The sequence below is a fragment of the Cydia fagiglandana genome, chromosome 20, assembly GCF_963556715.1.
Source record: "Cydia fagiglandana chromosome 20, ilCydFagi1.1, whole genome shotgun sequence".
Taxonomy (NCBI): Eukaryota; Metazoa; Arthropoda; class Insecta; order Lepidoptera; family Tortricidae; genus Cydia; species Cydia fagiglandana.
In genome coordinates, this window is record NC_085951.1 from 5,975,756 (window position 1) to 6,002,281 (window position 26,526).

General features: G+C 38.5%; 3 protein-coding genes across 3 annotated transcripts in view; 2 read left to right on the forward strand and 1 right to left on the reverse strand.

The window, feature by feature from the left end:
- Positions 1–127: 127 nt before the first annotated feature.
- LOC134674913 (ATP synthase subunit C lysine N-methyltransferase) lies at positions 128–850 on the forward strand. The gene has a single exon (XM_063533070.1). It carries the CDS (start codon positions 185–187, stop codon positions 773–775), a length of 591 nt encoding a protein of 196 aa, XP_063389140.1. The 5' UTR covers positions 128–184; the 3' UTR covers positions 776–850.
- On the reverse strand, positions 777–3,009 carry LOC134674912 (probable 18S rRNA (guanine-N(7))-methyltransferase). The gene is made up of 6 exons (XM_063533069.1): positions 2,875–3,009; positions 2,770–2,807; positions 2,431–2,609; positions 1,907–2,100; positions 1,313–1,502; positions 777–1,030 (listed from the first exon to the last, which is right to left on the reverse strand). The coding sequence occupies exons 1-6, from the start codon at positions 2,911–2,913 to the stop codon at positions 843–845; spliced, it is 828 nt and encodes a 275-aa protein (XP_063389139.1). The 5' UTR covers positions 2,914–3,009; the 3' UTR covers positions 777–842.
- Positions 3,010–3,350: 341 nt separating this feature from the next.
- LOC134674718 (DNA replication ATP-dependent helicase/nuclease DNA2) overlaps positions 3,351–26,526 on the forward strand; it is a 30,693-nt gene continuing 7,517 nt past the window's right edge. Inside the window, exons 1-16 of the mRNA XM_063532843.1 lie at positions 3,351–3,465; positions 3,602–4,250; positions 4,545–4,690; positions 5,330–5,466; positions 6,983–7,193; positions 7,996–8,223; positions 8,669–8,798; positions 9,990–10,149; positions 12,050–12,165; positions 13,261–13,381; positions 14,596–14,784; positions 15,231–15,334; positions 15,783–15,915; positions 22,505–22,639; positions 24,260–24,426; positions 25,302–25,407. Of these exons, the coding sequence (XP_063388913.1) occupies positions 3,436–3,465; positions 3,602–4,250; positions 4,545–4,690; positions 5,330–5,466; positions 6,983–7,193; positions 7,996–8,223; positions 8,669–8,798; positions 9,990–10,149; positions 12,050–12,165; positions 13,261–13,381; positions 14,596–14,784; positions 15,231–15,334; positions 15,783–15,915; positions 22,505–22,639; positions 24,260–24,426; positions 25,302–25,407 (2,762 nt within the window). The 5' untranslated portion in view covers positions 3,351–3,435. The remainder of the gene's footprint in view (positions 3,466–3,601; positions 4,251–4,544; positions 4,691–5,329; positions 5,467–6,982; positions 7,194–7,995; positions 8,224–8,668; positions 8,799–9,989; positions 10,150–12,049; positions 12,166–13,260; positions 13,382–14,595; positions 14,785–15,230; positions 15,335–15,782; positions 15,916–22,504; positions 22,640–24,259; positions 24,427–25,301; positions 25,408–26,526) is intronic.

Here is a 26,526-nt window from a genome sequence, read left to right on the forward strand (position 1 = left end):
CTAAATATGCTAAGAAGTCCTTGCAAGCAATGTATGAGTTAACATGCTTGATAGTGAACAGTTTACGTAAATAAAAAAAAGAAATTAATAAAAAATATCGTTTATGGAAATCAGCTGGCACGTCAATGTCAAACTGATCATAACCTTAAATGGATGGATAAATTTAATAAAAAAACATTACATCATGGAACTGGAGCTACTTGGTTCTGAAACAAACGCTCCTAGAAAATTATCATCTGCAGGGAAGATACTAATTTATACAACCGGGGGATTAGCAGTAGGAGTCAGCATTGTGTGCATCCCATTTGTGTCACCAGCTTTGAGGAAGGTTTGCCTTCCTTATGTTCCCGCTACAACAGAACAATTAGCTGGAGTCACTAAAGCCCTGAGCGGGCGAAGCGGCCGGCTACTTGACGTAGGTTCAGGAGATGGAAGAATCGTTTTTACAGCAGCCAAATTAGGTTTCAAGTCAGATGGAGTAGAACTCAACCCTTGGCTGGTTTATTACTCTAGAATAGCTGCCCTTTTATCCTCACAGAGTCAGAATACAAAGTTTTATAGACGGAACCTATGGACGTTTAGTCTAAAACCATACAACAACATAGTTATATTTGGCGTTGAGCAAATGATGTCAGAATTTGAAAGTAAACTGTTAGCTGAAACTGAAAATGGTACAGTCGTGGTCGCGTGTAGATTCCCTCTGCCTAACATGACACCAGTTGAGACAATAGGACATGGAGTTGATACTGTTTGGAAATATGAGATTAAAAGATAAATTCAGTATTTATTTTTTATTCCTTAGTTAATATTGTACATCTATTATAAGTATAAATAAATATGTATCAGAATCTTCCGCTTCTTTTCCTGCCAGTGTACTTGGTGTCTGGTTTGGTCTCCTTGCCCTGCTGCCGCCTCCTCTCCTTCTTTTCAAGAAGCCAGGCTTTAGTATTCTTTAGAGGTTTTCCTCTTGCATTTCTGCCAGCTTCTCTCCTGGCATATTTTACTTGCAGACTATTTTCTTCCTCTGTACCTGATTGTTACAAAGAGAAAAGTTTGCCACTGTTAAAAACAATTCTGCAGCTATTTATAGCATAATGTATCAATTACAGCTGCATACTTAAATTACAATTTTATGACAGCAACAACTGGGATGATGCTAAGATAATGGGTTTTATAAAAATGGACTGTAATATAAATATTAGGGGACATCTTACACAGATCAAACTAAGTAAAGCTTGTATTATGGGTGTTAGGTGACAATATACATAATTATATAGATGAATACATACTTATATACATAGAAACAACATACCTAAAGCTTTAGGGAGTGGTGCTGAACCTCCAGTCATAAGCACCAAGAAGAATTTCTTGGCTTTAGTAGAATTTGGGTAATCTATGACCACACCTCCATAGAAGCCTGCCTTCATAGCCTGGGATGTGAGGAGTTCCAGCTGAGTTTCATTTTGAGGGTAGAACTGAAATACTGCTCTAGCTGATCTAGACTGAAAAAGAAATTGTTGACAGTTGGAACAATTGGCAGTAACTTTTATTCATTATAAATTTGTGACACACATTTCTAATTTTACTGCTGATTAGTTTTTTATAGGGTTTACATAAAATGAAATTAATCATTAAAACCCATAAAATTTGAGTTAAACTTTTCTCAGTGTAAAAAAATAATGATTTAGTTTTTTTTAAATAGCCTGTTATAGTGTCCCACTGCTAGGCAAAGGCCTCTTTTCTTCTCCCTTGAATTCCACAATTTGATTTAGTTTTTTAACTCTTCAAATAATAATTTAAGACAGTAAAGGTACCACTGCAATGAGTAAAATTCTACTTTACCAATAGTTTGGTGACAATAAGAATAGGTTGGCTGTAAAAAAAAAAACATATTAAAAGAACATACCAGTGAAGCATATAATGTGCTAAAGAACTTATACAGCCTCTTTACAGGTTGGTGTGACTTCTTGTCTGCATTGAACAGCCACTGGATGGCTGACACGGACACTGCCCCGTCGAAGCAACCTGCTCGGAATGGGACACCCTCACCCATGTCACTAAGAACTAAATCACCTTCCGTTTCACGCTCCAGTGCCACTTCTAAAATAATAAATAAATATTTCATAATACTTTAAACAAAACTACCTGCTATAAAAAGAAAACTTGTAATCTGTTTATCTTAATTTTGTAGTTGTAAAGTACCTTTTTCATTTAACCTTTATAATACCACTGGCTAACTAGGTCTCTTAATTCAACTAACAACCTGTTTTTTTTAATCAGGTTCTTACCCAGGTAACAAACACATTCCGAAATGTTAAATTTAGATTTGGAATAATTTTTTATTTCATTCATAGATAATTAATCAAAACACTGAACAATGACTATTCTTTTTTCATCAATATATTAAGTATTATATTCTAAAAAACTTACCAAGCATGGAATTTGAAATGTCCATTCCAATCCACATATGACCATTTTCCTCCAGCACTGATCCAGAGAGCCCTGATCCGCACCCAATATCTAACAGCAAGCAAGGAGTATCTTCAGGTAACAACAGCAGCTCTAAGCATCTCTCAGTCATCTGAGCTTGAATGTCGATAATTCGGGAGCTAAAATAATATAAATAAATAAAAAATATTATGAGATATTGAACATGGAACAAATAAAGCATTCTGATTCTGATTCTGATTCTGATGGATATATGTATATTAAACTAACTAGGTTTAATAAAAACTATTTATGAATGTATGTAGTTGTAGTCAAACTTACTTTTGAGTATATTTCCTTGCTTCTTCTTCATTGTAAAACTGAAATTAAGCGAAAGTTATTTCAGGAAGTTATTTGGAGGATTTTTAATATAACAAGAGTACTTACGATCTCAGGTGGCGCCTGAAACTCTGGTCTTCGTGACATTGTATATCGGTATAGATATTCCAATTGATATTTAACAAAGGTAATTATTTATGAATACAAAAAGCTAAATTTCAGCACGAGCCATAACCCATATAACCTAAATCAAAACATCAATATCAATATGTCACCTGTCTTGACATTTAGATAAAGGTTAAGGTACACTTCAAGTACACTTTCATACAATCAAATAGCGCGTAATGGAACGCTTTTTTGTAACGTGATCGTAATCTAAAAACGCAATTTGTTACATTTATTTATTTTATTCTTCTTTCTAGACTGGTTTAATGGGAAATTAAAATTTCATTCAACAATTTTTATTCTATTTCGTTCCTATAATTCGTAATATTTTCGAACATGCCCTCAGAAACGTCATATATTTCGCGGGAAAAAGCATGGAAAAAGTCAACAACACCATGACATCTTTGTTTGTAGTTTGAAGTAGAATAATTCAATTTTATTATTGTGCAATTGCAATATTTGCTAATATATAATATTAATAAAGCTAGATACCTTGGTGAAGTAATGCCACCTAAATCTTTAAGCTTGAAAAAGGTATTTATCATTATTACACGACTGCCCAAAGAAAAAGAGTGTATTGTTTTTTCTTATGTAAATAATTATGTTATGTTGATCACATGTTGTGTGAACGTAAACATGGGAATGATTTTGTTATTTTACATTTTTACAGGCACCACAGGGGCCGCCAAAGAATCAAAAAGCAATAACGCAGTTCTTTAAGAAGACAAATGTTACAAATTCACAAAGTGTAACCGTAAAAAAGGCTTCACCTGCAAAAGATGTAGAGAAGGTTTCAGTTAAACGAAAGGCAACTTCTCCTCTTCATGTCGAGGCTACTGGGACTAACCAAGCATGCACGACTAATGGAAATGATATAAACAAAAAACTGAAAAGTGAAAAACAGAATAGTATAGAGAAAAATGCAATGAAAAATGGTACTAGAACATCTCTAATAAATAATGGTTATCACTGTGAAACAGTGAAGAAATCGCCTGGGAAAGAAAATGGTTATAAATCAGCAATAACATACAACGATTTTGATAGTCTTTTAAGAAATGATCATGTAGAAAACAATGGGAACCTGAAAAATTGTTCTCCGAAGAAGAGGTCCCCACTGACGTTAAGCCAAGAAAACAATATTATTGAGAATGAGATACAAAGTATCTTGGATGATGATGAAATTGAGTGTAAATCAAATGGAAGTAATAATAATGTGTCCATCAATATACTATGTCAAGCGAAGTTTTCACCAAACTTTTATGATATACATGATGAAGATAGTCCAGAAATCAATAAGTCTATTGTCAAACAAAGTAATGGTAATATTTCCTATATTTTTATATTGTTTATATTTTCTATACATAACAATCTTATTTATGGACTACTTGTCAAAAGTAAACAGGGCCTCCTTGGCCCAGGGCTAAAATGGAACCAGCACCCTCTGCATTTGCAGCAGATGCCTAGACCACCCGGGCCATGGCTGGGGGCTCAATCTTCTCAAGTATATGCAATCTCTTAAGGGAATTCAGCACCCTCTGGCCAACTCTAAGGTACATAAAAAGGACCTAGTTATTTGTTTTTTTTTTTTCAATTTTTATTGTATTATTTTCAAGGTACTCCAAAAATGTGCAGTCCACCAAAGTCCAGCTCTCCCTTAAAAATTTACAAGTCTCCTGCCAAGTGTGCTAAGGTTCTTGAGTTCGATGACCCTGAAGTTGACAGTGTGTTTGGTGATGACTGGGCTGAAGATATTAATGAGGTATGGAAATTTCATTCTTGTTACTATAAAGTTTGTATTAATTCGTTTGTAAAGTTTGTATTAGTTTAAATATTGATTGGCCCCAATATACTTTCCTTGGTGATATTATTTTAAATAAAGAAATCGAAAATAATAATGTCTAATGTCTTCACTGGCATTACATCACTTTTGTGGGCAAATGATAACTTTACAAATCTCTGTCATTTTTAAACAGTAAAAATTCTAAGTTGATTGTACAGTCGCCATCAGATATATCGGAGCGGCCAAGGTGCTCACAAATATCTGAGCACGCCTCTATCGTCAAGGAGTTAGAGTGCGTGTTCAGATATTGTGAACACCTTGGCCGCTCCGATATATCTGATGGCGACTGTACTACTTTAGGCTGAGTACCTTAAGAGTTTATAGGATATTACCCTACAAACCTTTAATATGATTGCTTATATGTATGTATGGATGCATTACTTGTACAGTTAGCAGCAGAAGTTGCTAAGTGGGCCAGGTGTTCAATTCAAAATGATCTTGATGCAACTTTATTATTAAGAGAATAAGAGTGTGTCAAGGTAATTTTTAACACCTCGCCCGCTTAGCAACTTCTGCAGCTGACTGTAACTTATTCTAATTGATACCATTTATTAACAGGAAAATACAGAAGACTTGGATTTGAGTGTGATGCAGAGATGTGAAATAGAAGTAGTCTACAGGTTACCCAACAGGCTGGAACTGAAACTCAAGAATGCTACTAATAATAGGGCTACGTGCTTTGTTGAAGGCATTTGGTAAGATTACACAAAAAGAAGGAACAACATCATTTTATATTGTCAAACAATCACCAGTTTAATCCTCTTCTTCCTTGGTCCCTCATTGCTGAGGATCGCGACCATGTATGATCCGTCTCCACAGTGTGTGATCATAAGCCTTATGGGTCACGTACTGCATGTCGCCGCCAACCACCCTCTTCACAACATCAGACCATCTAGTTGGTGCTTTTCCTCGCGCACACTTGCCCTCCATTTGGCCCAAAATACTCTGCCTTTCAAGGTCATGCTTTTTTACCAGTATAATGTGCATTATTAAAACCCGCAATAATGTGTTTCAATTTATTCTCACGACAACTTACTGATAACATACTAAAATGTAATTTATATAGTTCGTAGCTTCGTAACTGAGCCCGAGCTAATCCTATTGTCTATTGTTAAGTAAAACCGCTCGTGCCACGTGCCACCACCTCCTGCATAAAAACCTGCGTACTTCGGTTACTGAGTGCCGGCGAGTTGAACGCCACAGAACCAGTGTAAAATGTGTCATCGAGATGCGTAACAAAGGCGCGTTATCGGAGAGCGCAGTTACACTGGTTTTTTGAGCGTTGGACTAGCCTGCGCTCAGGTGCTAAATAGAATAAGTATGACCCTTTTTTGCAGGTACTTTAAGTAGCACGTGCGGTTTTACTTAACAATAGACAATAGGATTAGCCGCCGGGCTCAGTTACGAAGCTACGAACTATAACTCATTAGCATTTGCCTGCAACCTGATCCACTTGTAACTCCTTAATCTCACTTCCATACATTTGTATCGGACTTTACGCCAGTTACGGAAACAGAGACCTAAAGCCCTCCTACGTGTACGCACTCAACGCAGCTGGCCAACTTTATTGTCACGCGTGCAATAGAGTATTTAAGACCAAGTTCGGCCTGGCCAGCCACATAAGGGCTCATTAGACAACGTCCATAATGTTTAGGTATTTAGGGTCGCCGTCATCGAAAACGAAGAGGAGGACTATTTGTATATCGGACTTTGTCACTCCCTATTCCCTCCCTTCCCTTTACAAAAGGTAAAGGTATCTAAATCAATTCTATGCTTTTTGTTTAAACAAGAAGCATACTTCCATCCTTACCTACTTTCATGTTTATAATATTAGTAGGATATTATTTTCCCCTTCCCTATGTTTGTTTTTGATAAAACAAGTTTAACACCTTCACTGCGGTATGGATGCAAAGTATGCTTGATTACACTAATTGCCGCAGTGAAGGTGTTGAAATGCAATATAATATTTTTATACTAATAATTTCACTGTAGTTTATATCTTCTTCGTGCCATCCTGTTACCCCCTGCTGGGTTGTAGGGCTCGGCGCGAATCTTTTTCTTCCACTGACTCCGGTCCTGGGTTGCTTGGGTAGCCCTCTTCCACCCCATTCCCAATACACCCAGCTCTTGCTCCACAGAACGGCGCCGTAATATATATTATAATTGGTATCTTTAACGCCTTTCAACAATTAAATTTACCTACATTTTCAGGCTACACACACCCCTAAATCCCGGCGACACCGTCAGCATCCTCGCCACACGTGACTCCTCAGGCAGATTCACAGTCAGCAACTCCTCAGGGCTGCTGGTGCTGCGGCCCGACCGGCTGGTGTCGTCCACTAGTGTGGTAGCCGGGGTGTTCTGCCAGCGGAAGGCTGTGCTACAGGAGCGCTGGAAGGGCATTGACTCTGCGAATACTGCTGTAAGATTAACCTACCCAGGGATCAAACATATTTTTGCCAACCAAAAAACGACCTTGAGTTTGAAATTTAGAATTGAATTTTAACTGCCATAGGTGACCCATTAATGCACCCGAGGCGCTCTAGAGGTTAATACACAATTTACACTTCCCTGACATGTGTCTTTCACAATCAGTAACTGGACTCTATAACCGCGAAAATCGAAGTTCGCAAATTGCGAGGATTTTTCTCTGTCACTCTAATTACGCCTTCGTTGGAGTAAAAGAGAAAGATCCCCGCAATTTGCGAATTTCGGTTTTCGCGGTAGCCGCTCAGTTTAATTAATTGACTGTCCCTTCAGTGAATACTTATTTCCAAGATCAGGTAATGTACTCAACATCAACTTATGATATACATAAGTTATATTAATTTTCACACCACCTATTCGAAAAAGGGCTTTTTCTTCCCCGCTAGGAGGGATCAAAGTGACACTTTTCTTCCCTGCTAGGAGGGATTAAAGTTGTACTTTTCTGTTCTAGGACACGATTTTTTCTTTCTTGCATACTATTTTTTTTGGTCAAATAAAACATATTTTGGAACATAACTATTTCCTCATAGTTGATGTGAAAAGCAGTATGTGTCACACGGTATCTAAATTATTTCATCTTGGACGTTAGCACTTGAATCCCTCATTACGCTCAGGATTCTACTTTAGAAATATTGTAGAATCCATCGCTTCATTCAGGATTCAATGTCGCCCTTGACGGAAATATATCATTTTGATCCCTTGTAACACAAACTACTATTCTTATCTATTTGTTCTAGATGACAATCGGCATATTAGTGCACGAGCTAGTACAAAAAGCCCTGACGCAGAACATTAGGGCCGTGGACCAACTACGTAAAGAGGCGAACAATATCATAAAGGAATCGATTCAGAGCCTGTACGACGCAGGTCTATCAGATGAGGAGGCGAGTTCAAATATTCAGCAGTACATTGCGCCGCTGGCAGAGTTCATGCAGACGTATATGTCGGATAAACCACCTCCGATGGTAAGGGTCCCAAGAAGGCCTAGTTTCCTTTGGTTTGGTAACTGCGCCTATTTTTAGTATTATATTGCCAAGAGATAAAGACAGATAGTTTATTATTCAAGTAGGCATATTACAATGCGCTTATGAACGTGAAATAAAGCTACCGCCAAGCGGTTTGAATTAATGTTTTTTTGAAGTGAAAACTTCTTTAGCGGCGCTGTGCACTTTTTGAGGTGGGGAGAAAATGTTAAACTCGAGACAGCGTAAGACGTAAGGCGTAACCCTCTCTTTCTACCGCGCGGCGAAAATGTATGCCTGAGCCTGTTGTTTCGTTTAGGCGGCGCAGGGCGCTTGCGTGACGTCACGTGTGACGGACAATGTCATTGTGTTTTTCTTTTTTGATTTAAACGCCATCTAGTGAGTCAAACTGGCATTAATATAACTGTAAACTCCGTATTTATTGTAGGGACAGAAAGATAAGTGGTGCGGAAATATCAACAAAGTGCTGGACATCGAAGAAAACTTGTGCTGCCCGCAGCTGGGCCTGAAGGGCAAGATCGACGCCACGCTACAAGTTACTATTCATGAACGAAAAGGTAAAGTCTGGGTGTATTATTCTTACGCATAGGCAATATGATCTTTGTGTTGATAAGTGCTCGAGTGGAGACCACGGACTAGCAAGCGCAGCGTAGGACGTCCACCCACAAGATGGACGGACGACCTTGTTAAGGCCGCCGGAAGACGCTGGATGCGGGTCGCTTCCAATCGGTACGAATGGAGGTCTATGCTCAGCAGTGGACGTCTTATAGCTGAGATGATGATAATGATAGGCAATATATCATTTATTAATCGAATTGCCGTAATTAATACCTAGATAGGAATACAATTAGTGGCTCTAGCGGCCCAGAGACCCAGAAAAAGGTCTCCTGTTCCTATCTAATTTGAACTTTTGTGTTGACAAGGTTTGACATTGATAACCTAGATGGTATGGAAGGTAGAGATAAGTAAAACAATGTGTCCGTCAAAAAACCTTAAATAGGTGGCGCTACAATACTTAGAAAACTTAATTTAAAAAATCAAATCATTGACAATGCACTATACACTCCGTCAATAACGCCTAAGTTCTTAGCTACTTTAACGCTACTCTGGAGAGAAATTGAACTATTATTTACAGCTGACCGCTGGACACTTATACAACTGTTCTACTATAAAAGATTTCACTCTTTTTACTCTATACTCCATGCCTCTGTGAGCGGTAGACCTATGGCTCCGATTTTTATTTATTTCAATTTTCGAATTTGCTTACAAAATTTCACGAGAAGTATTGCTCGTTCGGTCAATTTGACTTACGTACCTCACGCGCAGACGAAATATTTAACGCTAGACTTGAATAATATGTTCTACAATGGTTTTACAATAGGGAGTATTACTGCAATGTTCTGCCGCCAAAGTGCAGCACTAATTTGTTTAGTAAACCATAGAGTAATTTATACGTACTTGGCTTTTTGACAAGTTTTCTCTATGACATTTATGCATCAAGGCGGTTTGTTTACAGGTGCCCTACCGCGAAACGCGAAAATCGAAATTTCGTTATCTGTCTCTCTATCGATCGAATAGCCAAGAGTGATAGAGAGGCAGCTTAGACACCGAACTTTAGATTTTCGTGTTTCGTGGTAGACCCTGTGATTGTGCTAGTGACGCCCTCTACGCAGAGTTTTGCGTAATATTAGCTATTAGGGCGCATGTTTGAACTGTACGAGTTATAAGTTGTATTTTTTTTATCGTAGGTCGCCAGGCAGCAATAGTCCCACTGGAGTTGAAAAGCGGTCGCGCGTCAGTGTCAGCGGAGCACCGGGGGCAGCTCGTACTGTACGGCATGATGCTGGCTCTGCAGCGCGCGAAGGACCCCGCGACCAGCGAGCAGCGTGGCTTGCTGCTCTACCTCAAGTGAGACTGGACTACTACTACTGAAAAACCGGCCAAGTGCGAGTCGGACTCGCGTTTCTAGGGTTCCGTACATAAGTCCGACTCACGCTTGACTGCACAATTCTAATAGGTTTTCCTGACATCTACAGGTAAAGAACTATTTTGTGTATTTTTTTCAAAATTTTGAGACCCAGTAGTTACGGAGATAAAGGGGGGGGGGGGGGGGGGGGGTAATTTTCTGGCTATTTTCTTAAATAACTTCGAACCTAAAAAATAAAAAAAACGTGCATCTTTGGGTCACTAATTTACATGTGTCCCAAATTTCAACTTGATTGGTCCAGTAGTTTCCGAGAAAATAGGCTGTGACAGGCGGACAGACAGACAGACGCACGAGGGATCCTATAAGGGTTCCGTTTTTTTCCTTTTGAGGTACGGAATCCTATAAACTACTTCAGTAGTCCTAGTACTATAGTCTGTATCTTTAGGTATTTAAAAAAGAGTAAACAAAACCTACCCCCAAATGGCTTCTTAAGCCAGTTGAGGGTAGATGAACATTCTTCTTAGTCGGTACACTCTTGCCAGAGTGGTCGTGGTCATCATTGTAAATCTCGATGACTGATGATCTTGCTAATACGGCGCCATTCGTCGCGGACTGCAGCTTTCCGGGTACATTCGTAAACCGAGCACTTAGTTGCGGCCTTTATCTGGTCTGTCCATCTCATTGGTGATCTACCACGTGGCCTGGTGCCTTCGACCTTTCCCTGCACTACGAGGCGCTCTATGGAGTCATTACCACGACGAGAAATATGGCCGAAGAAGGTCAGAATGCGTGACTCCACTGTGGTTGATAGGCGCTGTCAGATGAACATTACATGATCAAATAATGTAGGTCAAAGTCAGGTCGTTCAGTCAGTGACCGATCCAGGTTGTTTTGTATTTGGTTGGTTAGTAAATAAATGTTATAATAAATAAATATATACCCGAAAATATACAAATATTTGTTTACTTTTATTTAGGTATACAATATACCTAAAGATACAGAGTATAGGATGCACTGCGTTAACTGTGACTGACTCTACTGCTCCCAAATTGGCGAGTTTTGATTGAAGTACGTCATTATTAGTGTTCCGTACAAAACTTTGTTCACGGAACACTTATTTTTAATACTACTTTCGGGACACGTCCTTATATGTACAGATGTAGTGCATAATTATTTTCCTTCGTATTTTCACGGAAAAGTACGAACGTGTCTTGCTATTTCAGTCAGTCTCGGTACAAAAAGTTAGGTTAACTAAAGTAGCATGACAAATACGAACGTTTCCGAGAAAATACGATGGAAAACAAATATGCACTACATCTGTAACAAAGATGTGTTACGATATATTTGGCCTCACTGACCGCCACTATGTATTTGATGCTGGCTGTACCTCTAAGAGCCTTCTATTACGTATCCGCATACAGACTCAGGGCTCGGAACCGGTATCGAAATATCTGTTAATATCGTACCAAAATCGTTATATTATTTCGTTCATTAAAAAACCGGTTAATTGATAGAACGCAAACTAACAAGTAACGTTCTCTTTCCTAACCGGTAAGAAGAGGGAACGGACCTTTATGGTTCGCAGGGAACGATATAATACCGGTTACTCTTGGATTTCGGAGACTCGGTTGAACTCGTTGTCATACGTGAAAGAGATAGCAATACTTACTCGTTCTATCTCGCTTCGATTTTTTCAATTTAACCGGTTAATTTCGTTCCTTGAGAACGTATATAGCATAAACCGTTATCTCAAAAGAACAGTTCTTTTACCGGTAACTGGAAAAGGAAACGAAATCCTTTTTGTTCCCGGGCGAATGAACGGTTTCAGAGCCCTGTACAGGTTAGATCAAATCTTGTAACTACAAGTATTCTGTTTCACAGAGAGCGTGTAGACCTAAGGGAAGTGAGCTGTGGATACCCTGAACGAAGAGATCTGATAATGCTCCGTAACCAACTAGTGCAGTACCTGGCCGATGGACCGACGGCGACCGACCCAGGTAAAGCAGTCATGAAATACCTATTGGTATCAAAATATAAACAGCGCTATAGTTCGTTTTTTTTAGCATTAGAAATAACTCCGCAGAAGCAAGCGTGCAGTTTTTATCAGGCTCGTTAATTGTTAATAATTATTGAATTACCTAATGTAGCATGGTCAATACATATAATTTACTTCAAATTGTTACCGCTAAAAGTGCCAGATTTAGAACCACGAGCGAACTTCTGAGAAGTTCTTTCTAATGCTAAAAAAAATTGACTATAGAGTCTGGCTAGTGAAACTTAAGCCTGCAAAACCCGGCAATTTCAAATATTCTGTAGCAGGCGGCTCTTTGATCACAAGAAAAACAAGGATTGCATAGTTTTTGTACTTCTTATGATTTTTAGAATCATCATCATTATCATCTCAGCTATAAGACGTCCACTGCTGAACATAGGCCTCCCCCTTGGACCTCCATTCGTACCGGTTGGAAGCGACCCGCATCCAGCGTCTTCCGGCGGCCTTAACAAGGTCGTCCGTCCATCTTGTGGCTGGACGTCCTACGCTGCGCTTGCTAGTCCGTGGTCTCCACTCGAGCACTTTTCGACCCCATCGGCCATCTTCTCTGCGCGCAATGTGGCCTGCCCATTGCCACTTCAGCTTGCTAATCCGGTGGGCTATGTCGGTGACTTTAGTTCGTCTACGGATCTCCTCATTTCTGATTCGATCACGCAGATAAACTCCGAGCATAGCCCTCTCCATAGCTCGTTGAGCGACTTTGAATTTTGAGATGAGGCCGATTGTGAAAGACGACCACGTTTCGGAGCCGTAAGTCATCACAGGTAACACACATTGATTAAAGACTTTCGTCTTGAGGCACTGAGGTATGTCGGACGAAAAGACATTACGTAGTTTAGATTTTACATTTAGAATATGAAAATGAATTAAAAATTTTATACATTGTATTCCAAATTTTTGAACTTGCCGCGTTTTGGCAAGTTCAACTTTCATTAGCCAGACTCTAACCTCTTCTAATAATGAGAATTACATATATACTCCTTTTCTTTAAGGCCATTTTCCCCTATAAAATGTAAATGAAATGATGTATGTGTTGCAGAGCAAATGACTGACATAGAGGAGGCATCGAGCCTCTTGCAACAAAATCTGCCGGAGCCGGTTAACCACCACAACGCGTGCGCCAAGTGCCCCTACCTCACCGTCTGTTCCTTACATCTGTGGTAAGTGGGTGAATCAACTATTAGAACACTTATTTTGTGTCCCTAGACTGCCTAGCAAAGAAAAATCGATTTTTTGCAAAAACCATGTTAATTTTTTTACTTTTTTTTACAGGGGAATTATTAGATCCATAAGTATTGAATTAACACATAAAAATTTACAATGTGATCAGATAAAAATTTTTTTTTACGGTAACGCAGCGGAAAAAAAATCTCCCATACAAAAATGTGTGTCCCTGATTTTTCTATGGAGAAAAACTTTTTCTGCTGCGTTACCGTACAAAATGTAACTTTTTTCTGATCGAGCTGTTACTTTTAATGTGTTAATACAATACTTATGGATCGTGTAATGCCCCTGTAAACAAAAAAGTAAATAAACAAACATGGTTTTTGAAATCAGTGTTCTAAAAGTTGATTCACCCAAATTCATCATAATTATTAAGAGCTTGGCTCTTGTCGGTGGAGTAATCGCCATTCCGTTATTCTCTCTGCCACTGTTTTGAGCTCCTGATACGTCATTACGTTAATTTTCTCTTTGGCCTGGTCAATATATGCACGGCTCGGTCTTACTCTGCCTCTCTGTTTTTCTATTCTGCCTTAAGTAAGTGTATCATTTGTAAATAATAATTTTTGGTACAAGCTTTTATCGCTTACTGTACTTTTATTTTCAACAGCAACTAATACTCATCGAGACAATTCTAACAACCCCAAACACAATTAGTTTGTGTTGTTTTATCACAGAGTTCCCACGGCCACCTCATGTCTCCATCATCAGATCAGCTCCATTTTATCATAACATTGAGCTGAAATTCTGCATACATATGTATGCAGAATTTCAGCTCAATCGGAAATCGGAAAGTGGGTCTAATTTTGCTTTCAAGATATGACCCAAACTAACTAACATACATACTAACAGGACAAGTTAAATAAAACACATTAATCTTCATACACACCGAATTTTCACTTGATTTGAAGATCACATGCCGTCTTGAAGCCACATGATTGTAGGGGCCACCCCACACTAGCGTCTTTTGAGCGTCAGCGTCTAGTCAGCGCTACGGAAAATGGCGTCGCTGTTCAGTTGCGCCAACGTGGCGTTGAGCAGCAGCCATAGATTGTTTATACGACAACGGTTTCACTCACTAGCGCTGACTAGACGCCGACGCTCAAAAGACGCTAGTGTGGGGTGGCTCTAATATTTGTTTCCACATCTCCAGGCATACAAACGGCCCCACCGTATCAGAACAGCACCCCCTCTCGAAACTAAAGCAGGACGCCCTCGGCCATCTATCGGCGGCGCACGTCAACTACTTCTTACACTGGACGGCGCTTCTCAAGATGGAGGAAACTGGACAGATGTCGGCGTCCCCGTTGCATGCGTTGTGGACTGATAGCGTTGAGAAAAGGTTAGTTTAGGGTTATCAACACTATGCTTCTATTTATAAGGTTTATAATTTGATATTAAGTCCTGAATTATAGTTCGTTTTTTTAGCATTAGAAATAAGGTAAACAATCTTGATGTGTCTATTAATTGAAAAACACATTTTTAAAATAAGTTACGGCAAATATGTAACAATTATGAATCTAATACGATCGTTTATTTTCTTCTGCTTTCATAAGTAATAGTTACTGATTTTTAAAAAGCGTTTTTCAATTAAAAGACATGTCAAGTTCGCTTACCTTCTTTCAAGTTCTTTCTAATGCTAAAAAAACGAACTATAAGCTATACTCTACTAGCGCTGCGGTCATAATGCCTCTCCTTTCTCTCCTTTACCCTTGTTCAGGTTAACCAAGAGTGAAAGAGGCATTATGACCTGAAAAAATTGCCAATGAGGTAAAAACTGTGTTTTAGGTCAAAGCGAGGAACGTGCGCTGCGAATTTAAGACTGAAATCAGTGGTGCAATCTGGCGATAGATACACGCACACTTTTGAAAGGCAGAGCATAAATAATGGAGGTAAGGAAAATATATTTTTTGATATTTATGTGCAATTTACACTTATACTGCATGTTTTTAAAGATATTTGTTAAAAAAAAATTATTTCAAGCTTTCGCTCATATCACACTTGCATAATATGTATTTACATTATAAAATTCGGACTAAATTTGACACACATAAGTTAACAATAACATATTAACATTATAATAAAATAGAAAATAATAAATTGAGTGATATAAATAATAATAAAAAAAAAATTAAAATTTAAAATAAATCAGGTCTCAAATAAAATGTCATTTGTCGTAATTTACATACGACGCATGCGACTTTGCCCAGTAAGTAAACTTAAGTGCTTTAAATTTGAACTTTAATGGCTGTCAATAGAGTTGCATATCACATCCGCCATTATGGCATTGGATGCGGTAAGGGGTTAAGTAACTATTTGATTTTATATCGTATGTTTTAGATAAGCCACAACATAAAACCAAGGGCCCCCAGGAAGGCGATTTCTCAATAGTGAGCATAGACAACAGGCCGTGGATCGCCGCCGGAGTAGTCACTGTTTCTAAAGAAAACGAAATGCTGATTCTATTGGAAAGGTAGAAAACATTTTGCTTAATTCCTCCCTAAAGGATGGTGAAAATTTTGCTATTTAACTTTGCGCCGAAGAATTCCCAAGCGAAGTCTAGATTATGAATAAAAAACCTCCGTATAACTTCTTTGCATATTTTTTCCTGGAGCCTATTTTGTCCTACTGCTGGGTAAAGACTACCCTTTTCTTCTACCAATCGTCGTGGTTTGGTCACAGAAGAAATAATAGTACTACCGTACAGAAAGGACACCTCCTACAAACCCGAAGTTTGACAGCGATTCAAGGTCGAATCATGCTATCCCTTTCTAATATGTGGCAGTATCCCTTTTGGCTATTTAGGGATCCGGGACCCGGCTATGTCTTTAAACTACGTCCAAGACCACCAGTGGACGGGCAGCAGCGTCCCTCAGATTCGGTGTACTCGACTGCGATCGCCAACCCGCCTGCCAAGCGTGGCGATTATGGCATTCACCCCCCATAAGGGGGAGGCCTATGTTCAGCAGTGGATGTCTTATGGCTGAGATGATGATGATGATGATTTAGGGTTGTCAAAATTCAAGCCGAGTTCGGCCGAAGTATCAAAATACATCTAGGTTTTCCCACCGTCTCTTGTTTGGTTCGCCTTTGCAACTTATACGGTTACGGTTATACGGTTTGGACGAATACCCTGAAGAAAATTGGCATGTTCTCTTGCAACGTGTAACTGGTGTGTTCTACGAACTATTAGGCACAGATATAAATGCATTTATCGAGGATTTGAGACGAATAGGAAGACGAGGATATCGAAGACCTATTCAAATAGAACTTATAAGTAAGCGCATGAAAAAATATGTTTTAAACAATAAGCATATATTTAAAAATACAGGACTTGCAATCTCAGAGTTTTTGAACACTATGGCACTGAAAAAAAGACAGGTGCTTAGGGACACATTAAGAGATGCGCGGAAGCGCGGTTTAAATCCAGTAATACGGAACGATAAGGTATTTATAAATGGCCGCGAATATGTACTGCCGCCGACTACGGAACAACGACAAAGTACGAGTTTACCGGATCGTAGCCCCAGCCTTCACTCACTGAAAAACACGAGTCTTTCGGACCCTGTTATAAGTTCACATATGACGAGCTCACAAAGGACTCAGCAGCTCTACAACGAAGAAATGAGCGCATTGTCTCAATTACCATCAAAAAGCGCTCAGTCTAGAAATGAGAGCAGTGCAAATAATTTTCGTTACTGACAAAAACAACTACTTTTCAGTCCTATTTCAGAATATGCAGAGTTTCAATAACAAACAAGATATTTTAGAGAGCTTTTTAGAAGACCATTGTTTTGACGCGCTATGTTTGACGGAAACCTGGATGGCGACATCACAACTTGAACTTGTTAATATTCCCGGATACGAGTTAGCTACAAACTTTAGCCGAAGCGTACATCATGGAGGAGGAACTTGTATTTTTATTCGCGATTCTATAGAGTACACTATAAGAGACGATATTAACAAAATTTCTACAGAGTTCATATCTGAATGCTGTTGTATCGAGCTACCTAAAATAAGCACTTTACTTGTATGCGTCTATAGACCAGATAGAAATATTGAAACATTTTATAATTGCATGGAAACCTTGTTAGAAAAAATTAAACATAAAGAACAGAATAAATGTATTGTGATAGGTGGTGATTTCAACATCAATATGTTACAAAAATCTAAATATTGCAAACGTCTGTCTGATCTTATGTTGACCCTAAATCTCGCTGAAATAGTCAAGGAACCAACACGAATAACACTAAACTCAGCCACTTGTATCGATCTGGTATTTACTAACAATAAATTGTACGACATTTTAATTGAGGACTACGGGCTGTCTGATCACAAAAGTATTATTTGTAAATTTGCAAATTCACCGTGCACTTTAGCGAAAAGATCTAATAACCAGTGTAAAGCCTATAAAAGAATCTATAATCAAAACAACCAAATGGCGTTTAAAAACGAGCTAACAAATATAAATTGGAATCAATTAATAACCTGTAGTAAAAACGTAAACGAAAATTACAATACTTTAGCTAATCTGTTAAAAAATATACTGAACGAAAAAATTCCCGTCAAATGCATAATTATAAACAAAAAACCAAAAAAAACCTGGCTTACCCAAGGTTTGAAAATATCTTGCACTCATAAAAGGTTATTAAAAATACTCTCCTGCAAATCAAATAGCTCCGTTCTTAAAGAACACTATAAGCAATACGCAAACACTTTGAAAAAGGCAGTCTTAAAATCAAAGAAATTAAATTACATACATGAAATGGAACAATCAACAAATAAAACCTTAACCATGTGGAAAATTATAAACAAGCTGAAAAATAAAGTAAAGGTGAAAAAAAACTTAAAAATAAATATTTTGCCTCAAAACACTATAACCGAAAATCCTAAGGTCATAGCAAACACGTTTAACGATTTCTTTGCATCTGTTTACGCTGGTCAGGAATCACATCAAGGAAACCCCGTAGTTAATGCGCGCGGTCGCCCAGTTCGTACTCTAGTTACTAAATCGATGTACTTACACCCAGTATCTGAACTAGAGGTGCTTAAAATTATACGTGGACTCAAGAATACATATAGCACAGGAATTGATGATATCCCTTCATCATTAATTAGGTTATGCGCCACCGAATTGGCAAAACCACTATGCATGCTGATAAATCAGTCGTTTAATGAAGGAGTATTCCCGCAGCCGCTTAAAATATCAATAATTAAACCTATACACAAGAAAGGTGATACTCATGACACTAATAACTATCGACCCGTAGCACTCTTGCCCACCCTTTCTAAAATATTTGAAAAAGCTATGTGCAACCGAGTTTACCAATTTCTAGAAAAAAATCGGATACTGGACGACAAACAATATGGCTTTAGAAAATATCGGTCAACTGCTCTCGCGCTTACCAACTACACACAAGAGATTATGGACACCTTAAATAATAAACACCACGCGGTTGGATTACTCTTGGACCTCACGAAAGCATACGACAAAGTTTCACATAGAATATTGCTCAACAAATTATACGGATCGGGAATTAGAGGGTTAGCTCATGACTGGTTCAAATCTTACCTAGAGAAGCGAACGCAGCTTGTCCAAATCGAATACCTAAATCCGTCTACTAATGAGATGGAAATAATTCGGTCAAATATTATAGAAGCGCAAGGCTCAATCCCACAGGGAAGTGTTTTAGGTTGTCTCCTCTTTTTATTATATATTAATGATCTCCCGAAGGAGATCGATGCCAAATGCACTTTATTTGCAGATGACGTTTCTCTCCTTTTTGATTTCGATACGGAAAATTGTAATGTAAAACTAACACAAACCTTAAATAATATAAATGAATGGATGCGCGACCACAATTTAACAATAAATACGAATAAAACTAAATTAATACAATTTTATCCACATCAAAGAACGCCTCTACAATTAGAATTATTACTAGATAACACGGAAATTGAAGAAGTAGAGCATTTCAAACTACTAGGTGTTACTCTAGATAACCATATCAACTGGAAAACTCACATCGCATGCGTTAAAACGAAAATATCCCAGTTTCTGTACGGACTCTTTACGCTCCGGAAAACAACAAACTTTGGTACAGCACTGTCAGCTTACTATGCCTTTACACAGTCTTGGCTACGTTATGGGATTGTAATATGGGGCGACAGTACAGATGCACACGACATATTTGTCATGCAGAAAAAATGCGTTCGTGTATTGGTGGGTATCCAAGAACCCGATAGCTGCAAGCCACATTTTTTTGAGCACGGCATACTTACGCTACCATGTCTTTATATTTTAGAATTATGTATTTATGTCAAAAAAAACATACACTTGTTCAAACAGCTGCCAAATCGAAGGCTAAAATACAAACTTGAACTACCCGCGCCTAAATTACAAATATATAGGAAAAGCCCTCTTTATGCAGCAGCTAAATGCTACAATCATATTCCGGACTTTATTTATTTATTTATTTATTTAAACTTTATTGCACAAAACATAAAAATAATGTACAAATGGCGAACTTAATGCCTAATGGCATTCTCTACCAGTCAACCATCGGGCCAAACAGAGACATGTAAAAATGGTGCAAGGAGAACAGGGGCATTTATTAGAACATTGGAAAACAACTGAGCAACGAACAACTAATAATTCTGATAAACTACATATAGAATACACAAATAAATATACTAGAATATATATAATTAATATACTACTACATATTTCATACATACTCATAATATATAATATATAATGATGGACACTACTCGAACTCTTGTTTCAGCAGATACTTATGTAGCAACCGCTTGAAAGCTAACTTGCTCGGGGCTTGTCTAATATTGAGAGGGAGTGAATTCCAGAGACGACTCGCCTGGACAGCAAAGGAGTTAGTCGTAAACCCAGTGCGGTGAGCAGGAATTGAGAGTTTGAGAACACGAGATGTACGCAGCTCACAGCCGGGACGAGGAGTATCAAACAGGAACTTATTCTTTAGGTATCCAGGAGCAGAAGGCTCAAACAAGATTGAAAATAGAGTACAAAGTATTCGAAGCGATCTACGGCGACGGATGGAGAGCCAATTGAGCTGGCGACGGTAATAGGAAACACGATCGTATTTACGCAGGCCAAAGATAAATCGTATGCCATTGTTGAGGAGACGTTCAAGTTTATTAAGGGACTCTTGAGTGGCATTCGTTGTACACACATCGCCATAATCAATAATTGGCAAAATTAACGCCTGCACCAACATCTTCTTTGTATTTACTGGGAGAAAATTCTTAAATTTATACAAAGTCCTTAGTGTGCCTGAGACCTTACGACTCACATCAGCTACCTGGCTGCTCCAGGAAAGGGTAGAATCAAAAATTAATCCTAAATTCTTAGCCTTAGTGCACACGGGAATGACAGACTCATCAAACAGGATTGGTGCGATAGCGACTGTACTAAGCTTTGAGATTTGGCGCTGGCTCCCCAGAATTACGGCTTGACACTTGGATGGATTAACACTAACACCAAAACTGCCAGACCATTCAGCGATGTGTCCTAGATCAGCGTTTAGCAAAGAAATGGCAGAATTGATATCATTCACATCAGCTTGAGCATACAGCTGTAGGTCGTCCGCATACAAATGGTAAGAGCTACGAATATTGGTGGTAATCAAATTAATAAATACGGAAAACAAAAAGGGCGAAAGAATACCACCTTGAGGAACACCGGTGTTCAGTGCACACCAATCAGATAGTGAGCGGCTAGCACGGACTGCCTGGACACGATCCGATAAATATGAGGAGAACCACTTTGTCGCCTCTACAGATACCCGCAAGTGAGTCAGAGTAGCGAGGAGTAGGTCATGGTCAACCACATTGAAGGCGTTCGAGAAGTCTATAAGCACCAGCACCGTGACCTTGGATGCTTCCATCCCAAGCCGAATGTCCTCGGTAACTTTAAGAAGAGCAGTGGTGGTGCTGTGACCGGATCGGAAACCAGACTGAAGTGGTGACAGAAGATTGTTTCGGTGTATGAATTGTGAAATTTGTTTATGGGCCGCAGCCTCGAGAATTTTGGATAGAAATGGAAGAATAGAGATCGGCCGAAAATGATTGAGAGAACTGGGGTTATTAACTTTAGGAAGAGGAATAACAAAGGCCTTACGCCAACAAGAAGGAAAAACCCCAGTACATAAGGATGTATTAATGATGTGTGAAAGTACCGGCAGTATTTCATCAAGAATGTGGATGACCATGACTCGACTCACATTGTCATGCCCTACAGCCTTAGATTTAATTGACAGAATAATTTTGCGGATCTCTTCAAGAGAGACAGGACTAAAGGTAAATGGGTCGATATCAGGAGAAGAGAGAGAGGCAATAAGGCATACAGTTTTAAATTTTACTAGTGAGGTAAGGGGAGTAGTTTTAGCAAAATGACAATTTAATTGATCTAGAGTGAAAGAGGTAGAGTCCACATCATCATTAGATTTACCTATACCGAGTGACCTTAGGAATTTCCATGTGTCAGCAAGAGAGGAAGATATAACATTTTCATGGATATAACGGCGCTTCGCAGCTCTTACCATTTGGTTGCATCGGTTTCTCGCAGCTTTGAACAAATCCCAGTTCGCATCACACCTATCCCGCTTGTAACAACGAAAAGCTTTATCACGCCTAGCCATTGCCGCTCGAACACCCTTCGTAATCCACTTTATAAAGGCAGAGGAAAGAGAGACAACATATACAAAAAGATTGAAATGGTTCCTTGCGAGAAAAGTATATTATTCTATTAATGATTTCTTTGCAGATAGCTTTAATATGTAATTTATTAGTTTTATTTATATAATTTAATAATTTAATAGGATGCTACTTATTGTGCTGTATTGCATGACATATGTAAATATTATAAATCTTAGTTTAAGGAAATGTTTGTCATACCCTTTTAGGGTCCATGAGGTACTTACTTGTATAAATGTTGTAACATCTCTTGTTGTAACCATGGCGCAATAAATGATTGATTGATTGATTGATTGATTTATAATACCATCCGTATTCGTATTATTTTTCAGGGACCTGAGCCGCCGGCTGAGCAAAGACACGATGTTCCACATCGACACATACGAGTCGTACGCGACCACAGTACAGAACCTGACTAATCTGGGAGTGCTGCTGGAGGACAGCGATCGGGCGCTCAGACTGAGAAAGTAAGATAAGATAAAAGATAAAAAATAGTTTATTCAAGTAGGCATATTACAATGCGCTTATGAACGTCAAAGAAAAATATTTATTACAACACAATTAAGTAAATATAAAACATTAAATTAGCTTAAAAATAATAATACAAACTATCTCTAAACTAAATGAACGTCAAATAAACCTAAACCGGCTCCAACCGTACACCTCTGCCCCGAGAAGATTTAAATCCCCCCTCAATTGGTGGAGGGTATCCCAATATGGGACCGGAAACAAACTCGGCGGGACACATCTTTTCAAAACATTATTGCATCTTATAATTAACATGCCTTACGAGTAATTAAAAAAAATACAATTTAAATTACTATAGAATTCATGCAATTATACTCAGTTAAGGTAAGTTTCTCTCTCTGTCTCTCTTATGCCCTGGTTTCCTAGGATAGCGGTGTCATATAGCGTCTCCATACAAATACTACGACATCTATATTTATCCTCTAGGAAAACCGATCTTTACAGAAGGTCGGTAGAGCAGAATGAGCGAAGCTCCTCCTTTCTGTCATAGGGCTACACCTCGTATTCAATTACGAGAGTTGTTGCCATGATGCCTTATTTCGGTCTTCCCAACCAAAAATTTTATAATGTAAAATTGAAAAAAAAAATCGTGTTGTGGTACGGAACCCATAGTGCGCGAGTTACAGACAAGCAACATTGTTAATTTGTTTAATTAATTTCTTCCACATTTGAACGAACTGTACTTATAATTTCTTCAATGTATTCCAAAGCCGCACTAGTCCCGCATTGCAGGAGAGTCGACTTTCAAAAATAATGTAAGTATGTATGTATGTTGCCGGTGTAAACATCCGCGTCCACCCCAACGAAACTACGACAAACAAACGATAGCGGCATCTAATCTACGCTCAGAGACATCTAGCGAGTAATGTTGGTACTAATCTACACTACGAGCTTGCAAGAAAATAGCTAAATTAAGATATTAGATTAGAAAATAATAGTGGAAAAGGTAATATTATATCGTAGAATGTTAAATTAATGAAGTTTTTGACATAAATACGTCTACAAATTGGATTGCAAGCAATCTAAAAAATAATGACAAAATCCTGCCAAACGGCCAACCGTTTGGCAGGATTTTGTCATTATTTTTTAGAGTAACACCCAAGTGTTACTCATCTATCGCATACACCCAAAATGTAATTACACCAATCGATACCTGAAGAATAATGTCACGCATCTTTAGGACCATAGTCCTGAATACGCATTGCGATCGGCGGAAAGGAAGCACCCCAATTATGAGTCCCTTGTTCCTAAAATCGTCTTAAACAGCTACCTACATCGACTTTTTTGAGTTATTTTGCGTGTATTTGAATTGGTTTTATTAGGATGGTTTAGATTTACATTTGGACACGGTAGGTGGCGTAATTAGTAATTCAATTAAAGTTGGTCAAGCAGATCTTCAGTCAGTAGAAAAAGGCGGCAAATTTGAAAAATTTAGGCGCGAAGGGATATCGTCTCATAAAAGAATTTTTCGCCTTTTTCGACTGACAATATTTGTTTGACCATCTATATCTACTTATTTTTACGAATTTTAGAATATGAAATGCACAATATAATTACAGAATAATAATCGACAAAGAATCCCCTGTATTCGAAAAGAAGCTCCCTCGCGAAGTGGGCATGCTCGGCGCTAAAATGATGAAGTCACTGAACATACAGCAACAGAGAGCCGTGTTGAAAGCACTCGCTGCCAAGGACTATGCACTGTTGCAGGGATTGCCGGGGACTGGTGAGTGTTTACCCCCTTATTCGTAAACGCGCTACAAACCTAAATTAAATTAGCTAATAATCGTTTGTCCATATCTGTCATTTTGACTTAAGTATTTCTAAGAAAGGTATAATAAAATATAAATAAATAAAATATTGGGGACATCTTACACAGATCGACCTAGCCCCAAACTAAGCATAGCTTGTACTATGGGTACTAGGCGACGATATAAACATACTTATATAGATAAATACGTACTTATATACATAGAAAACACCCATGACTCAGGAACAAAATAAATATCTGTGTTCATCACACAAATAAATGCCCTTACCGGGATTCAAACCCAGGACCATGGGCTTCACAGGCAGGGTCAATACTCACTAGGCCAGACCGGTCGAATAAAACATAATTTAGCTAAATCAGACCCGTACTATTTTATGAATAAGGGGGTTAGTGTTTAGCTTAGCGCATTAAAGTTTAGGAGTTAACACATACGGATTTCACACTGAGCTCAAAGTGCTCCAACCCTGACTTTTCTTCTTACGTTTCTCGGTACATTTATAGGAATTTGTTGTTCAGGATGTACATATGTACGAAGGCCCAATTCAGTTCATGCGTTTTTGCGTGTGCTTAGAAATTATTATATGTATAAGTATTACAGTAATTTACCAGAATGTAGCTTAAGAACTATTCTTCATTTTTCTGAGAATGAGAGTAAATCGAATTTGGTGTATTGATCCTGAAAAAAATTATATGCTAAGCCGAGTATGTTTACCTAACATTTACAGAAGTAGTCCAAATAGGTAATAGCGTTTGTAAGTGACACTGAATCCTGGTTTAATGCTACATTATAAATATTATAATACACTATAATGAGTATTGATTTTGTTTAGGTAAAACTCAGACGATAAGCGTCTTGATACAAATGCTGGTGGCGCTGAAACAACGCGTGTTGGTCACAGCGCACACTCACTCAGCTGTCGACACTGTATTGAGCAGGTATGTATTGTATCTTTTTAACCCTTTGATCGCCAGATGGCGAAGGAATATGCCGTGCCCCAGACGCCAGGTGATCGCGATTATTTAAGCAAAATAACTTTACGGAGTCCCGCGTAAGTCCCTATCCTATTGCATTGTCGTTGGCGTCCTTGGCAAGACTTTCCGATGACGTTACAGCGGTCTTTGGCGGTCAAAAGGATAACTGACTATCGGACAAAAGGTTTTAGGCGGAAAGTATCGTTAGAGATAGAAAAAATATTATTTGCATTATTTTTTAAGTATTTAAGTCGAATATAAGAAACAAAAGGGCACCCTGATCGGATCCCTGTGGAACACCAGAACCAGTCTGAAAAAGAAAAATAACCACGATCGTGTGCAACTGGGTAAACGATTTCTTGTCCTTTCAATCATCGTAGTAGCGATCATTCGATCAGTGAATTCCAAGCGTGTATGGCTTGTAAAATATATCCTTTGACACAGACAGCAACAGCCAGGAGATAGACCGCAGAATCCATATCAGCTGGAGGAAGTATTGGAGTTTTAAAGAGCTTCTAAAAGGAAACTACAGTCTCAAACATAAGAAAATAGTAATGGACACATGTATCCTACCATGCCTCACGTACGGTTCTCAAACTTGGGTGCACACAAACAAGAACAAATTAAAGATAAGAACATGCCAGAGAGCAATGGAAAGGAGCATTCTCAGCATAAAACTAAAGGATAAGATCAACAGCAAATACATCCGATCCAAAACAAACATCATAGATGCACTCGAGTTTTCGCTGAAACAGAAATGGAGATGGGCCGGCCACATAGGAAGATTGACAGATGACAGATGGACCAACAAAGTCACAAAGTGGCCAGGACCCCATGGCAAAAGGAAGGCGGGAAAACCCATAACAAGATGGTCCAAGGACATCATAGCCACAGCCGGAGAAAATTGGCTGATCACGGCAAAAGACCGAAAAAGGTGGAAAGATTTGGAGGAGGCCTATACCCGAAAGGGGTCCTTAATATAGCAAAATAAACAAGAACATCATAATTAAATACTATTTAAGGAAAAATAAAGGCTTAAATAAATAAATAATAAATAAATGGCTTGTAAAAGTAGATAATATT